Raw genomic sequence first — 15,768 nt, 5'->3', positions numbered from 1 at the left:
CCAGTGTTAATCTGCAAAATTGTAATTATTTGCCTACCTCATGCCTTTTTCACACATTGTATATAGACTCCCCCTTTGTTTTCTACTGTGTTATTGACTTGTTAATTGTTTACTCCATGTGTAACTCTTTGTTGTCTGCTCACACTGCTATGCTTTATCTTGGCCAGGTCGCAGTTGCAAATGAGAACTTGTTCTCAACTAGCCTACCTGGTTAAATAAAGGTGAAATAAAAAAATAAAAAAAAATATATACATACATATACATATATACACATATATATATATACATACAGTGCCTTGCGAAAGTATTCGGCCCCCTTGAACTTTGCGAACTTTTGCCACATTTCAGGCTTCAAACATAAAGATATAAAACTGTATTTTTTTGTGAAGAATCAACAACAAGTGGGACACAATCATGAAGTGGAACGACATTTATTGGATATTTCAAACTTTTTTAACAAATCAAAAACTGAGCCCCCTTAAGTTAATACTTTGTAGCGCCACCTTTTGCTGCGATTACAGCTGTAAGTTGCTTGGGGTATGTCTATCAGTTTTGCACATCGAGAGACTGACATTTTTTCCCATTCCTCCTTGCAAAACAGCTCGAGCTCAGTGAGGTTGGATGGAGAGCATTTGTGATTCACTTCCATGTCTTCTGAAGCGCCAAAATCCTAGTTTTGGCCCTAACTCACTCCAACTCGCTCATTCACTGATTTCTGTAGCCAGGCAAGCTGTTAGTTCTGGAACGGGGATGTCGACCCCTGGCTACCTCTACAACGGCCTAAAGTGTTTCGCCCATTCTCTGGTTAATGGAGGGCTAGTCGGTTCCTTTAACTGGGCTCCCAGGCCTTCAGTGAGATGCTAGGGCTTTCTGCCTGAATCCCTTGGACTCTAGAGGAGAAGCTGTCGAAAGCTGTGACAGCCATGAGTGAAGTCACCACTACAGAGAACACACCATCCACAAAGATCACTGGCTTCATTGATAAGTGCATTGACGACAACGTCCCCACAGTGACTGAACGTGCAAACCCCAACCAGAAGCCATGGATTACAGGCAACATACGCACTGAGCTAAAGGCTAGAGCTGACGCTTTCAATGAGTGGGACACTAATCAGGACATAAGAAATTCCACTACGACCAACGAGCCCTCAAAAAGGCAAAGGGTAAACACAGGCCCTGTATATAGCCATGTTACTGTTATTTGTTATTCACTGTGTATTTATTTTTTGTGTCACTATTTACATTTTTTATTTTATATCTCTCTGTATGTTGTTGGAAAAGGACCCATAAATAAGCATTTCACTGTGGGTCAACACCGGTTCTTTACGGAAGCATGTGACAAATAAAATGTTTTTTTTTGTTCTGTTTAGGCAAATCAGACTATATAGTGCATTATAAGGGGAATAGGGTGTTATTTGTGACAACAAATATGGGTAGTGGGTAATAGGTAATAGGTTCAGACACAAACAAACCCTACACCCCACCACTGTTTTGGTAAACAGCTGAGGGATGAGGTTGGAGAAATGTAACCACTCAAATTCATAGACAGCGCTATGGGATGCATGGTCTGAGGTCAAAATTATATATAATATTGAGGTTACACTAATTATATAAATAATATTACACTGAACAAAAATACACGCAACATGCAACAATTTCAAAGATTTTACTGAGTTACAGTTTATAAGGAAATCAGTCAATTTAAATAAATGAATTAGGCCCTAATCTATGGATGTTACATGACTGGGAATGCAGATACAGTATGCAACTGTTGGTCACAGATACCTTAAAAAAAACGTAGGGGCGTGGATCAGAAAACCAGTCAGTGTCTGGTGTGACCACTATTTGCCTCATGCAGCATGACACATCTCCTTCGCATAGAATTGATCAGGCTGTTGAATACCTATGTAAGAATGCTTTTTATTAACTATAGCTCAGCATTCACCACCATAGTACCCTCCAAGCTCATCATTAAGCTGAAGGCCTTGGGTCTGAACCCCGCCCTGTGCAACTGGGTCCTGGATGCCCCCAGGTGGTGAAGTTAGGAAATATCACCTCCACTCTGCTGATCCTCAACACTGGGGCCCCACAAGGGTGTGTGCTCAGCCCCCTCTTGTACTCCCTTGTTCACACGACTGTGTGGCCAAGCATGCCTCCAACTCAATCATCAAGTTTGCAGACGACGCAACAGTAGTAGGCTTGATTACAAACGATGACGAGACAGCCTACAGGGAGGAGGTGAGGGCTCTGGCAGGGTGGTGCCAGGAAAATAACCTCTCACCCAATGTCAACAAAACAAAGGAGATGATCGTGGACTTCAGGAAACAGCAGAAGGTGCACCCCCCATCTATATCGGCAGGACCGCAGTGGAGAAGGGGGAAAGCTTCAAGTTCCTTGGCGCACACATCACAGACAAACTGAAATGGACCACCCACACAGACAGTGTGGTGGAGAAGGCACAACAGAGCCTCTTCAACCTCAGGAGGCTGAAGAAATTTGGCTTGTCACCTAAAACCCTCACAAAAGTTTACAGATCTACAATTGAAAGCATCCTGTAGGGCTGTATCAATGCCTGATACGGCAACTGCACCGCCCGCAACTGCTGGGCTCTCCAAAGGGTGGTGCAGGCTGCCCAACACATTACCGGGGACAACCTACCTGTGCTCCAGGACAACTACAACACCCGATGTCACGGGAAGGCCAAAATGATCATCAAGAACATCAACCACCCGAGCCACTGCCTGTTCAGCCCGCTATCACCCAGAAGGCGAGGTCAGTACAGGTGCATCAAAGCTGGGACCGAGAGACTGAAAAATAGCTTCTACCTCAAAGCCATCAGACTGTTAAACAGCCATCACTAGCACATTAGAGGCTGCTACATTTAGGCATAGACTAGAAGTCACTGGCCACTTTAAGGAATGGAACACTAGTCACTTTAGTAATGTTTACATATCTGGCATTACTCATCTCATATGTATATACTGTATTCTATACTATTCTACAGTATCTTAGTCACTTAATAATGTTTACATATATTGCTTTACTCATCTCACATGTATATACTGTATTCTATACTATTATACTGTTTTTAGTCCGTTCCGCACCATATGTATATAGTCTTAATTAATTCCTACTTAGATGTGTGTATATGTTGTGTAAGATATTACTTGTTAATGTCATGACGTTGGCCTCTGAGTATAGCAACCCCCCCCCCCCCCCCCCCCCCCCCCCCACTTGCCTCCTTCAACTAGGCTGCTGTGGTCAGAGGTCATAAATTCCTGAGAAGATCTCATGGACACACAGTTATAGAGAGCCGTTTTTCATGGAGACAAAGGAAATCCTTCCACCTCACAGAACTTGAAGTACGAGCAAATTTCATGTTCCAGAGAAAGTGTAAAAGATTGAAGTATCCAGCTACGAACTGGTCTGTTTGTCACAACTTGGGAAGCTCAAGAGAGACGGTGTGGCCACATTACCATAATGGTGTTTATATAATAGCCTCAGATATGAGGTTTACATCTAATTGTTGTATAAGATGAATGAGTGAGTATGATACTGTTTGTGCAATATGATTGTGGACTGTTTAATGAAGAAAAATACAATTCCCTTTTGATTTGAACTAAATCAGAGGACCGCCCCTGAGCCCAGTTAGGGTCAGACATCCTGGGACAGCCCTCTTCGGCCCTTCCGAATAAAACCCCACTCGGGTTTTCAATCAGCAGACCATGTTTCTCTCAATCATGGGAGTACAAAGGTTGCAGACCATTGCTGAATCTTTTAACCATACCACGTGGTTAAACTCTTAGACTATCGATACCGACAGAATAAGAACAAGTCTTTGATACTAATTACTGGTCTGCAGCTAGGAATTCGGTATCATTGAACGCGAAGAACGACAACCGCCGAAACACACATTCTATAACGAACGTCACTTTGAACTATCCCCTCTAACCAAGACCGAGAGAGAGAGGAAGAGAGACAGACAATTCTACGAAAGACACTAACTTTTCACCAGCGATCAAGACGACACACTGATCGTAAATATATATATTGATTGCAATTGTTCCCGAATGAGTGAGCGTTCATGTGTAAAGGATTAGCATTTTAATTGTTATAATTAACTCTGTAGTGACTTCTTAGTCGACCCCCCATTTCTCCTTCGTCTAACAAGCCGCCGTGCCGGTTCAGCCACTAGGGCATATTCCCCTATCATTTCATGTAACCACGTTTGTTTGTTTATGCATTTCTGTGAATTACTTAGTTAGTAATAAATAAAATGATTTAAGATGTGGGGCGGCAGGGTAGCCTAGTGGTTAGAGTGTTGGACTAGCAACCAGAAGGTTGCAAGTTCAAATCCCCGAGCTGACAAGGTACAAATCTGTCGTTCTGCCTCTGAACAGGCAGTTAACTCACTGTTCCTAGGCCGTCATTGAAAATAAGAATGTTTTCTTAACTGACTTACCTAGTTAAATAAAGGTTTAAAAAAAATAATTAAAAAGTATGGATGACTCATATTGAAGACTGGGTTCATGCAGATAACCAACAATTTATGACATTTGGAATGAGACTAACGTGAGGTAAAATAAATAAATAATTTATCATAAGACTATTGATCAGATATGAAAATATTTATATTGGGAAATTATAACTTTGTAATCTGAATACTTTCTTTGGTGCCCCGATTTCCTAGTTAATTACAGTTACAGGATTATTCAGTTTAATCGCGTAATACTAATTACTGGAATCTTTGATAAAAACTAAGTCTTCAATTTAATGATAGTAAAGACACAACATTCAATATTACTGCACTGTCAGAGCTAGAAGCACAAGCATTACGCTACACTCGCATTAACATCTGCTAATTACGTGTACGTGACCAATAACATTTGATTTGATTGGAGCCTTTCCCTATCTAAAGCAGGTTTAATATATCGTGATTGTCCATAAGTTAAACATCCTGTCAGTGCCGTTTAAGGTGAGGGAGGACGATCATTTTTTATTATTTTATTTATTTCCATTACATCATATGTGATGACTGTCATTCATATTCCATTCACCCGGTTCAATGTAACAGCGATAGGTTTAGGCTACTACAATCATACTCAAATTTTCCCTATAACCATCATGAGGTTGCTACAACCTAGCCTATGAATTAAAGTTTACAATGTAGGTGCACACAGGTCAAGGGACAAATTTGAGGCGACAGACTGACATTCAAAACTGCCTTGAACACTCTTGCCTTCATACAGCTGATATAGCCCTCAAACTCAACTCTGGACCTCGAAGAAAGTTGCACTGCAGCCTCCGGCACACATGTATACGGTGTCGACATAGGTTTAGTAGCCCGGATTCTAAACTCTCTCGCTCTTTCCCCACTGTCATCCTCTCTCTATCGGTTCAATTAAAGTCCAAAAATACTTACAAAATATACAGATATTTTAATTTCAAGATCCTAAAACACACTGCACTGCAGTTTTATAGATACATTTCTAAAGTGGACTTGAGATACTCTGAGAACTCTTATTGGCATTCCAAATGTTATCATACAGGCAAAACAACAACAACAGCAGCTGCTGGTTTTGCCCAAGTAACAAGAGGGCCACTGTTTCTAGAGACTGAGGCAAGGAAAGTTTCCCCTAATCCGTGCTATGGCTCTGAGGTACTTCCCATTAAAATCACTGTCATCTCGACCAAACAATGGCTGCTTTGTGTGTGTCTGCGTGCATTCATGCGTGCCTGCATATGTTTGAATGTCTCCGTGTGTGTGTGTGCGTGTGCGTGTGGACATCGTCCTAAATTCTAAGCAGTCGGTGGTGCTGTTCTTCTCCCCATTTCCCTATACTCCATTACCCCTGGCTGCCTATGAATGAGAGGTGTGTTTGGTGTGTACACCTTGTTTTTGTTGTGACTTGTTCCTTGGTCCTGGCCTATATTTTCCTGGCTCTGCGACCGGCTGTTTTAGTACGGGAGACTCACAAAGTGTATGATATACCGTATGTGTCTCACCATTTGGATTCGGTCTTATGTAGCAAAATATGAAATTGTGTTTTTTTTTACATTGGATAAAAGTAGAGACTCAGAGCTACAAGATGGTTCATCATACACTGTATTTGAGGAACAATAGGAAAGTAATTCTGCTTTGAAAGTTAATCAACTTGTAAACTCACTTTTGAGTGAGCTCACCTTGTATGTTTTGGTATTGAAGAGCACTTCTTTGTCACCCATTCAGCATCGTTCATACACTCTTAAGCTTTAGCCCCAACCATCTCGTTTCGCTCTCGCAGCGTACACTTGACGCTCTGGCCGATGATTTGTTTACCTATGGATAACATGAAAACAGCCTAACCAGCTCTGCTGGCAACAATTTCATTACGCTTTTTTGCAAATGTTTACTGACACTGGCCATATTCAATGGGTGTTGTACACGCGTCACATAGCGTTAGCTAACGAGCAAGCCAGCTAACGTTAGCTAGTTAAACAACAATGAACAAAGTGCCAACAATGCCACAGTGCTGGGAGCTAACCAACCAGGTGCAATGTAAGCTAGCTAACATTAACTATAAATTAACTAGAAACTAGAAAACGGATCTGGGAAACAAATAATAACATCAGCTAAGGAGCCAGCCAGCTAACATTAGCTAGCTAGCATGATGGACGTGTCCCCCTACCTGTCAGGAATGCCATACCACGAGCGCCCTTAGTTTGAAGATGTAATCCAGAGACAAGTGTTTTCTCCTCTCTTTAGCTATCATACTCTAATTTCACTGATTTCAAAACTTGATCCTCCAGAAATTGGACAGCAACACTTATGCAACTCCACTACATAATAATTATTTTTTAAAGCCGCGGTCGACAGGATTACCAACACAGACTGATGAGCTCAAATACACTGAAGCCTTCAATATGGCAGACCAATCCGAACTACTATCTCGGCATGTCCAGCCCACTCATTATCACAGCCCATCATGGCTAGAGGGAAGGTTGCTAATTTTTCTGTGGCTGAACCAACAAGGCTCGTAATTTAACAATTCTATTCGTATTTACAGATGGCATACAAGTTTTTTATTAAGGAACATGAAAGTTCACATGTTCGAGAAGGCATTTCTGCCAAACGGCTCTCCTGTGAAGTCCTGACTTGCGATATACGCCTAGTTTCCTGAATTGGGTCAAATGTTGTAGCTCGGAGTCTCTACTCTATCGAATGTAAAAAAACACAATTTCAAATTTTACTACACAAGACCGAATCTAGGTTGTGAGTCACCTTTAAAAATATGTTATTTATGTCACCAACTGTTAGGCAATTGGCAATATCAGCTAACAATTTTTTGATTGGTAGTTAGTCTAGACAGCATACTAAACTTGTAGTAATCATGGTGGAACCAAATAGTGTCCCCCTGCCAAAAAGTGTCCCTGATTACTTAATGAACCAAAGCGTCCATTGCTATGCTGGTTGCTTGGCTTTATTTTACCTCGTAGCGGTCGTGAAGGAAAGAGGACGCAGGTAGTTCTAGTTCCATTTCACCGCATAAACGCAAGCTCAGTCTGCGCAAAATTATTACCTCAGAATTGCTCCCCAAGAACGCTGTTTTTGACGGTGACAACCTGCTGACTATGTGCTGCTTCAGAGGACCGGAAAGACTGGAAAGAGAACACGCTTTCTTTACCATATATTTGTCTTTATATAAGAAAATACTGTTAAATAGGAATAAATAATGTAAGTTGTTTTTAGATTTACATTGCTAGCTACTGTACTTATTGACCTCAGCCTGCCTAGTCAGCTAGCCAGCTACAGTAACTTCTATTAGATAACTGGAAGGCTTGAGCTATGTACAATTATTTTTCAACAACCATTTTCCATTTAGCTAGTTGGTCATCTACATGTTGCTAGCTGTGCATATAGTTCAATGGAGGCTGCTGAGGGGAGGATTGCTCATAATAATATCTGGAATAGAGTAAATGCAATGGTATCAAACACGTGGTTTCCATTTGGTTGATACCATTCAATTGACTCCATTCCAGCCATTATTATGAGCCGTCCTCCCCTCAGTAGCTTCCACTGATATAGTTACAGTTGAAGTCGGAAGTTTACATAGACTTAGGTTGGAGTCATTAAAACACATTTTTCAACCACTCCACACATGCAAAAGGTGCAAATCAATCCCAGAACAACAGCAAAGGACCTTGTGAAGATGCTGGAGAAAACAGGTACAAAAGTATCTATATCCACAGTAAAACGAGTCCTATATCGACATAACCTGAAAGGTACCTCAGCAAGGAATAAGCCACTGCTCCAAAACCGCCATAAAAAGCCAGACTGCTGTTTGCAAATGGGGACAAAGATCGTACTTTTTGGAGAAATGTCCTCTGGTCTGATGAAACAAAAAATAACTGTTTGGCCATATGTTTGGAGGAAAAAAGGGGAGGCTTACAAGCCAAAGAACACCATCCCAACCGTGAAGCACAGCATCATGTTGTGGGGGTGCTTTGCTGCAGGAGGGGCTGGTGCACTTCACAAAATAATGGCATCACGAGGAAGGAAAATTACGTGGATATATTGAAGCAACATCTCAAGACATCAGTCAGGAAGTTAAAGCTTGGTCGCAAATGGATCTTCCAAATGGTCAATGACCCCAAGCATACTTCCAAAGTTGTGGCAAAATTGCTTAAGGACAACAAAAGCTATTGGAGTGGCCATCACAAAGCCCAGACCTCAATCCTGTAGAAAATCTGTGGGCAGAACTGAAAAAGCGTGTGCGAGCAAGGAAGCCTACAAACCTGACTCAGTTACACCAGCTCTGTCAAGAGGAATGGGCAAAAATTCACCCAACTTATTGTGGGAAGCTTGTGGAAGGCTACCTGAAACATTTGACCCAAGTTAAACAATTAAAAGGCAATGCTACCAAATACTAATTGAGTGTATATCAACTTCTGACCCACTAGGAATGTGATGAAAGAAATAAAACCTGAAATAAATCCCTCTCCACTATTATTCTGACATTTCACAATCTTAAAATGATGTGGTGATCCTAACTGACCTAAGACAGGGAATTTGTACTCTGATTAAATGTCAGGAATTGTGAAAAACTGAGTTTAAATGTATTTGGCGAAGGTGTATGTAAACTTCTGTATATGTCTGTCATATTGAGGTGTCGAGCTATAAGTTAAACCTGATCAATCAAATGGATAAGAGTAAGCAATTATGGTCATTCCAAATGCCCTTAACTAGGTGTCTTCGCTAGACAGACAAAGAGGGGGAGGAAGAAAGTGAAAAATAAAGAATGAAAGTGAGAGAGGGAGAGGTGGGAAGAGAGTGGAAAAGAGTAGAAGACAGACAAAGAGAGATAGAGAGAGAGAAACAAGATGGAGAGAGAGAAAGAGAGATTAAGACAGCAGTGCAAATGTACTTAGACTTGACTGTTTCAACAACTGTTATTTTACAACTTGTTTGGCAATCATACACAGGAGGGTGATTTCTACTAAGGTGGAGAAGGAGGCCATGCTGGCCATTTCGGAGAGAAACGTATGATTTCCAAAATTAACCTACGCTTCTTCTGATGTGGAATTGTCAAGGAGGTGGACAACTTGGGGCAAGTGAAATAACCTTTTGTTGATCAATCACATTCTATTATATCTGAAATTATTATGATTTCAATGAATGTCACATCAGAAAGCACAAAATGTTTCAATGTGTTACTTTTTGCTTAAAGGTCATTCTAGCCTGCCAGAAGTTTGAGAGGGCGAAGACTGTGGCGCTGGAGATCAAGCCTATCAATTCTGCGCAACATCCAGACGTGGATCCACCTGAGGTCCTCCAATACCAAGCACGCTCCAACGTTTCATTACATCATCTACAGCTACTGTTATTGTCATGTTGTCATTATCTGCTCAGAAAGTTTTTTTGCTCTATCATACTGGGCAGATAATATGTGAGATACACAGATGAATGATAAACACTAGCACTGCAAACACTCAGAACAAATAGAGCAGCAGTGCCTGGACTTTGCAGTCTCCCTCTTCAAGTCCCCCTTCTGAGACTATCTGCCTGTTGAGAACAAGTGACAGGCAGAACCTCCCACCCACACAGCAACCACCTCCTCTATATTCCACACACAAGAACTTAGTATTTTAGTCTGATTGTCATGTGAGTGTACAATTTTTTTGAGGGGTGAAAATAAATGAATGACACTGTACCAAAAACAATCAAAGTTTAAATATTAAAATCTTAAATAGTGCCAGGTTGGTTTTCACAGCTGTTTCACAAGGTGTTCGTTATTGTAAGTTGTAAGGTATCCTTTGATGGTATTTATTTGTTCCACATTATTCATTGTTGTATCCTAGGACCTACAATATATACATATATATTCAACCACAAGGGTGTACTAATTATCTATGTGAGATAGAACAAAAATGTATCACAATAGAGGACTACTGAAATATTATTTCAATGTAGATAAGGGACGGGCAGGTTAAAATAAAAACATGACAGCCAGACAAGCCAGTTTATGAATAAAAAGATTTGCATATGAATGGAGTGGATATTTGCTGTAAATGGCTAATGTGTCAAGCAGATTGCATATTTTTTTCCGAAAAGTACCAGCGTGTAAGACATGGATTTCATGTTGTAATGTTCACAAGGTACCCAAACGTAGTTAGAAGTAATGTTTTCATTTTATTAGCTAAAAACTTAAACAGCAAAATTGTCGTGGAAATCAGCCTTGTTTGCATAGCGATGATGAAAAGAATGTCATTTAGGCTGTAATGTTCTCCAAAATTCAAATCATTAGGTCAACACACCGTTGATATAGCAACGGACGCTAGTAGTTCATGGAATCCCATTGTGATGCAGAGGAGGACCCTTTTTGGCCGGGGGATATTATTTGGGATGGCAGGCCCCCATTGATTTTGTTAGTCATTCTCACTCAGATATCATATTAACATGGCATTAGTCATTACAAAATGTGTAAAATTGCAGGAAATTTGCTTTAAAACTGCAAAAATGTCTCTCCACCCCATAGCAGAACTTGTAGAATTGTAATACATTAGCTGTACAACTGCAATGTTTTGCTTAGGGCCCCCAAATGGCTAGAGATGGACCTGCAAACACAGGGGCACATGTGCATGGTCAAAAAAAGCATGTGCTTTGCCAAAAATGATTCTCCCCAAAAGGACTTTGGGAAGTTCATGGCCATGTCCCAAATGGCGCCAGAGACAAGGCTCTGTTCAAAAGTAGTGCACTACATAGGGGATAGTGTGCCATTTGGAAAGCACACACTGTGTATTTATTTCATTTGCTGTTGAGCAAGGGGTCCAAGCACACTTTTTTCTATCAAGAATGTCGTTTCCTCACAGAGACCTGACCACAGAGTAAGCCAGTGCTGTTATGGTACGAGAAAGGAAGGACATTATGTCAAGAGAAAGGGGTGAAAGGGAGGTCTAACCAAAACATTCCCCCTTTCAGACTGTATGTTGACAATCTGAAGCTGCACGAGGGAACAGTCTGTTCAAGAGATGAGGTTGGATATAGTGTGTGTGTGTGTGTTCAACTAAGGGCAATAGGATAAATAGTGTTGATTCTAAATAATGTTCTGTGTGAGTGTGTGTGTGTCAGAACTCACCTTCTTCTTGCTGCAGTAGATCTGCCATTTCTTCTCGGCAGGTAGAGCAAACATTGCCTCCCTGTTCTTGTCTGTCAGGTCCAATTCATCCTGTGACAACAGAAAAAAGGCAATGAATCAATCAGTCAGTCACAATCAATCCATCAATTAGTCAATCAAGGAATTAAGTAATCAGTTATAGGATTCTCATTTATTGTTTTGAGGTTTTCATAATATGTCAAGTATGACATACTGTCTAACTCATTGACACTAGGACCGCTAAAAGCAGTCATTTGGACTGCTCATGAATAGTATTGTTTTATTACTCTAATCACCCAGATAATTGCCTCAAAACTGAACGTAAACTATAATTTCACACATATAGTATAATAACAGATGAAATAAATGAAGCAAAGTGTTATGGGTGAGAATGAGTGAGTTTGTATTTTGTATTTATTATGGATCCCCATTAGCTGCTGCCAAAGCAGCAGCTACTCTTCCTGGGGTCCAGCAAAATTAAGGCAGTTTATACAATTTTAAAACATTTCAATACATTCACAGATTTCACAACACACTGTGTGCCCTCAGGTCCCTACTCCACCACTACCACATATCTACATTACTAAATTAATGTATATGTATACTGTGTGTGTGTGTGTGTGCCAATGTTTGTCGCTTCACAGTCCCCGCTGTTCCATGAGGTGGTTTTTTGATCTGTTTTTAAATCTAATTTTACTGCTTGCATCAGGAACTTGATGTGGAATAGAGTTCCATGTAGTCATGGCTCTATGTAGGACTGTGTGCCTCCCATAGTCTGTTCTGGACTTAGGGACTGTGAAGAGACCTCTCGTCACATGTCTTGTGGGGTATTTTTTTTATATATTTTTTTTAATTTAACCTTTATTTAACCAGGCAAGTCAGTTAAGAACACATTCTTATTTTCAATGACGGCATGGGAACAGTGGGTTAACTGCCTGTTCAGGGGCAGAACGACAGATTTGTACCTTGTCAGCTCGGGGGTTTGAACTCGCAACCTTCCGGTTACTAGTCCAATGCTCTAACCACTAGGCTACGCTGCCAGTAGTTTAGACAGACAGCTCGGTGCATTCAACATGTCATACCTCTCATAAATAAGTAGAGATGAAGTCAATCTCTCCTCCACTTTCAACCAGGAGAGATTGACATGCATATTATTAATGTTTGCTCTCTGTGTACATCCAAGGGCCAGCAGTGCTGCCCTGATCTGAGCCAATTGCAAAACTCCTTTTTTGTGGCACTTTACCACAGGACTGAACAGTAGTCAAGGTGCGACAAAACTAGGGCCTGTAGGACCTGCCGTGTTGATAGTCTTGTTAAGAAGGCAGAGTATCACTTTACCACAACACCTGCGATTACTTTATGCCTCGCTGTATGTCTCTCTCAAATGTCAATATGCCTTGTATACTGTTGTTCAGGTTAGTTATCATTGTTTTAGTTTACAATGGAGCCCCTAGTTCTACTCTTCATACCTGATACCTCCTTTGTCCCACCTCCAACACATGGGGTGACCTCACCCATTACAACCAGCATGTGCAGAGATACAACCTCACTAATCATCACCCAGTGCATGGGCTTACCTCCGCTTTACCCGCACCCCACCATACCCCTGTCTGCGCATTATGCCCTGAATATACTCTACCACGCCCAGAAATCTGCTCCTTTTATTCTTTGTCTCCAACGCTCTAGGCGACCAGTTTTGATAGCCTTTAGCCGGACACCCTCATCCTACTCCTCCTCTGTTCCGTGGGTGATGTGGAGGTAAACTCAGGCCCTGCATGTACCCAGGCACCCTCATTTGTTGACTTCTGTGATCGAAAAAGCCTTGGTTTCATGCATGTCAACATCAGAAGCCTCATCCCTAAGTTTGTTTTACTCACTGCTTTAGCACACTCTGCCAACCCTGATGTCCTTGCTGTGTCTGAATCCTGGCTTAGGAAGGCCACCAAAAATTCGGAGATTTCCAAACCCAACTGTAACATTTTCCGCCAAAGGGGGAGGAGTTGCAGTCTACTGAGAAGATAGCCTGCAAAGTAATGTCATACTTTCCAGGTCCATACCCAAACAGTTCAAACTTCTAATAAAAAAACGTAATCTCTCCAGAATTAAGTCTCTCACTGTTGCTGCCTGCTACAGACCCCCCTTCAGCTCCCAGCTGTGCCCCGGACACCATTTGTGAATTGATCGCTCCCCATCTAGCTTCAGAGATTGTTCTGTTAGGTGACCTAAACTGGGATATGCTTAACACCTCGGCAGTCCTACAATCTAAGCTAGATACCCTCAATCTCACACAAATCATCAAGGAACCCACCAGGTACAACCCTAAATCTGTAAACAAGGGCACCCTCATAGACGTTATCCTGCCCAACTGGCCCTCCAAATACACCTCCGCTGTCTTCAATCAGGATCTCAGTGATCACTGCCTCATTGCTTGTATCCGCTACAGATCCGCAGTAAAACGACTATCCCTAATCGCTGTCAAACGCTCCCTAAAACACTTCTGCGAGCAGGCCTTTCTAATCGACCTGGCCCGGGGATTCCTGGAAGGATATTGACCTCATCCCGTTAATTGAGGATGCCTGGTCATTCTTTATAAGTAACTTCCTCACCATCTTAGATAAGCATGCTCCGTTCAAAAAATGCAGAACTAAGAACAGATATAGCCATTGGTTCACTCCAGACCTGACTGCCCTCGACCAGCACAAAAACATCCTGTGGCGGACTGCAATAGCATCGAATAATCCCAGTGATATGCAACTGTTCAGGGAAGTCAGGAACCAATACACGCTGTCAATCAGGAAAGCAAAGGCCAGCTTTTTCAAGCAGAAATTTGCATCCTGTAGCTCTAACTCCAAAAAGTTCTGGGACACTGTAAAGTCCATGGAGAACAAGATCACCTCCTCCCAGCTGCCCACTGCACTGAGGCTAGGTAACACGGTCACCACTGATAAATCCATGATTATCGAAAACTTCAATAAGCATTTCTCAACGGCTGGCCATGCCTTCCGCCTGGCTACTTCAACTTCGGCCAACAGCTCCGCCCCCCCCGCAGCTCCTCGCCCAAGCCTCTCCAGGTTCTCCTTTACCCAAATCCAGATAGCAGATGTTCTGAAACAGCTGCAAAACCTGGACCCGTACAAATCAGCTGGGCTTGACAATCTGGACCCTCTATTTCTGAAACTATCTGCCACCATTGTCGCAACCCCTATTACCAGCCTGTTCAACCTCTCTTTCATATCGTCTGAGATCCCCAAGGATTGGAAAGCTGCCGCGGTCATCCCCCTCTTCAAAGGGGGAGACACCCTGGACCCAAACTGTTACAGACCTATATCCATCCTGCCCTGCCTATCTAAAGTCTTCGAAAGCCAAGTCAACAAACAGATCACTGACCATCTCGAATTCCACCGTACCTTCTCCGCTGTGCAATCTGGTTTCCGAGCCGGTCACGGGTGCACCTCAGCCACGCTCAAGGTACTAAACGATATCATAACCGCCATCGATAAAAAACAGTACTGTGCAGCAGTCTTCATCGACCAGGCCAAGGCTTTCGACTCTGTCAATCACCATATTCTTATTGGCAGACTCAGTAGCCTCGGTTTTTCTAATGACTGCCTTGCCTGGTTCACCAACTACTTTGCAGACAGAGTTCAGTGTGTCAAATCAGAGGGCCTGTTGTCCGGTCCTCTGGCAGTCTCTATGGGGGTACCACAGGGTTCAATTATCGGGCCGACTCTTTTCTCTGTATATATATCAATGACGTTGCTCTTGCTGCGGGCGATTCCCTGATCCATCTCTGCGCAGACGACACCATTTTGTATACTTCTGGCCCTTCCTTGGACACTGTGCTATCTAACCTCCAAACGAGCTTCAATGCCATACAACACTCCTTCCGTGGCCTCCAACTGCTCTTAAATGCTAGTAAAACCAAATGCATGCTTTTCAACCGTTCGCTGCCTGCACCCGCACGCCCGACTAGCATCACCACCCTGGATGGTTCCGACCTAGAATATGTGGACATCTATATGTACCTAGGTGTCTGGCTAGACTGTAAACTCTCCTTCCAGACTCTTATCAAACATCTCCAATCTAGAGTTGGCTTTCTATTTCGCAACAAAGCCTCCTTCACTCACGCCGCTTA

At 42.2% G+C, this 15,768-nt stretch overlaps 1 protein-coding gene across 3 annotated transcripts in view; it reads right to left on the bottom strand.

Moving 5' to 3' along the window:
* Nucleotides 1-15,768, bottom strand: part of daam2 (dishevelled associated activator of morphogenesis 2) — a 275,857-nt gene that overhangs the window by 99,980 nt on the left and 160,109 nt on the right. For all 3 annotated transcript variants that reach the window (XM_031830538.1, XM_020489369.2, XM_031830539.1), the window contains one exon: nt 11,616-11,705. In XM_031830538.1, coding sequence (XP_031686398.1) covers nt 11,616-11,705 — 90 coding nt within the window. The remainder of the gene's footprint in view (nt 1-11,615; nt 11,706-15,768) is intronic.

This window comes from Oncorhynchus kisutch, linkage group LG8, assembly GCF_002021735.2.
Source record: "Oncorhynchus kisutch isolate 150728-3 linkage group LG8, Okis_V2, whole genome shotgun sequence".
Lineage (NCBI taxonomy): Eukaryota > Metazoa > Chordata > Actinopteri > Salmoniformes > Salmonidae > Oncorhynchus > Oncorhynchus kisutch.
The sequence above is the reverse complement of the archived record's forward strand: the minus strand, read 5'-3'. Positions and strand labels throughout refer to the sequence as shown.